This window comes from Penaeus monodon, chromosome 33 (genome assembly GCF_015228065.2).
Source record: "Penaeus monodon isolate SGIC_2016 chromosome 33, NSTDA_Pmon_1, whole genome shotgun sequence".
NCBI classification, from domain to species: Eukaryota; Metazoa; Arthropoda; class Malacostraca; order Decapoda; family Penaeidae; genus Penaeus; species Penaeus monodon.
This window is the reverse complement of record NC_051418.1, coordinates 31,184,716-31,184,984: the sequence shown is the minus strand read 5'-3', so window position 1 is coordinate 31,184,984 and position 269 is coordinate 31,184,716. Positions and strand designations below refer to the sequence as shown.

Below are 269 nucleotides of genomic sequence, written 5' to 3'. Positions count from 1 at the left end.
CACGGTTAGTGAATTACGATACATTTTATTATTTGGTAAGCGGTAATAGTGATGAAAAAAATAAATAAATAAAAACAGTCACAGTGTCCTTATGCGGTAGGCAACAGCAGAAGAAGGGCTTGTCGGGCTCACCTCCTGTGGCCCTGAACGATCTCCATGTAGTCCATGGAACGGGCGTAGAAGCCGTCGCTCGTTATCGCACCCCAGAAGTTGCTCCACGCCTTGTACGGCCGGATTAGCATGGGCGCCACCACGTCCCTGCAGGAGAC

At 49.8% G+C, this 269-nt stretch overlaps 1 protein-coding gene across 1 annotated transcript in view; it reads right to left on the bottom strand.

Moving 5' to 3' along the window:
- Positions 1-269, bottom strand: part of LOC119594377 (procollagen-lysine,2-oxoglutarate 5-dioxygenase 1-like) — a 46,541-nt gene that overhangs the window by 6,199 nt on the left and 40,073 nt on the right. Inside the window, 1 exon segment of the mRNA XM_037943438.1 lies at positions 133-261. Coding sequence (XP_037799366.1) covers positions 133-261 — 129 coding nt within the window.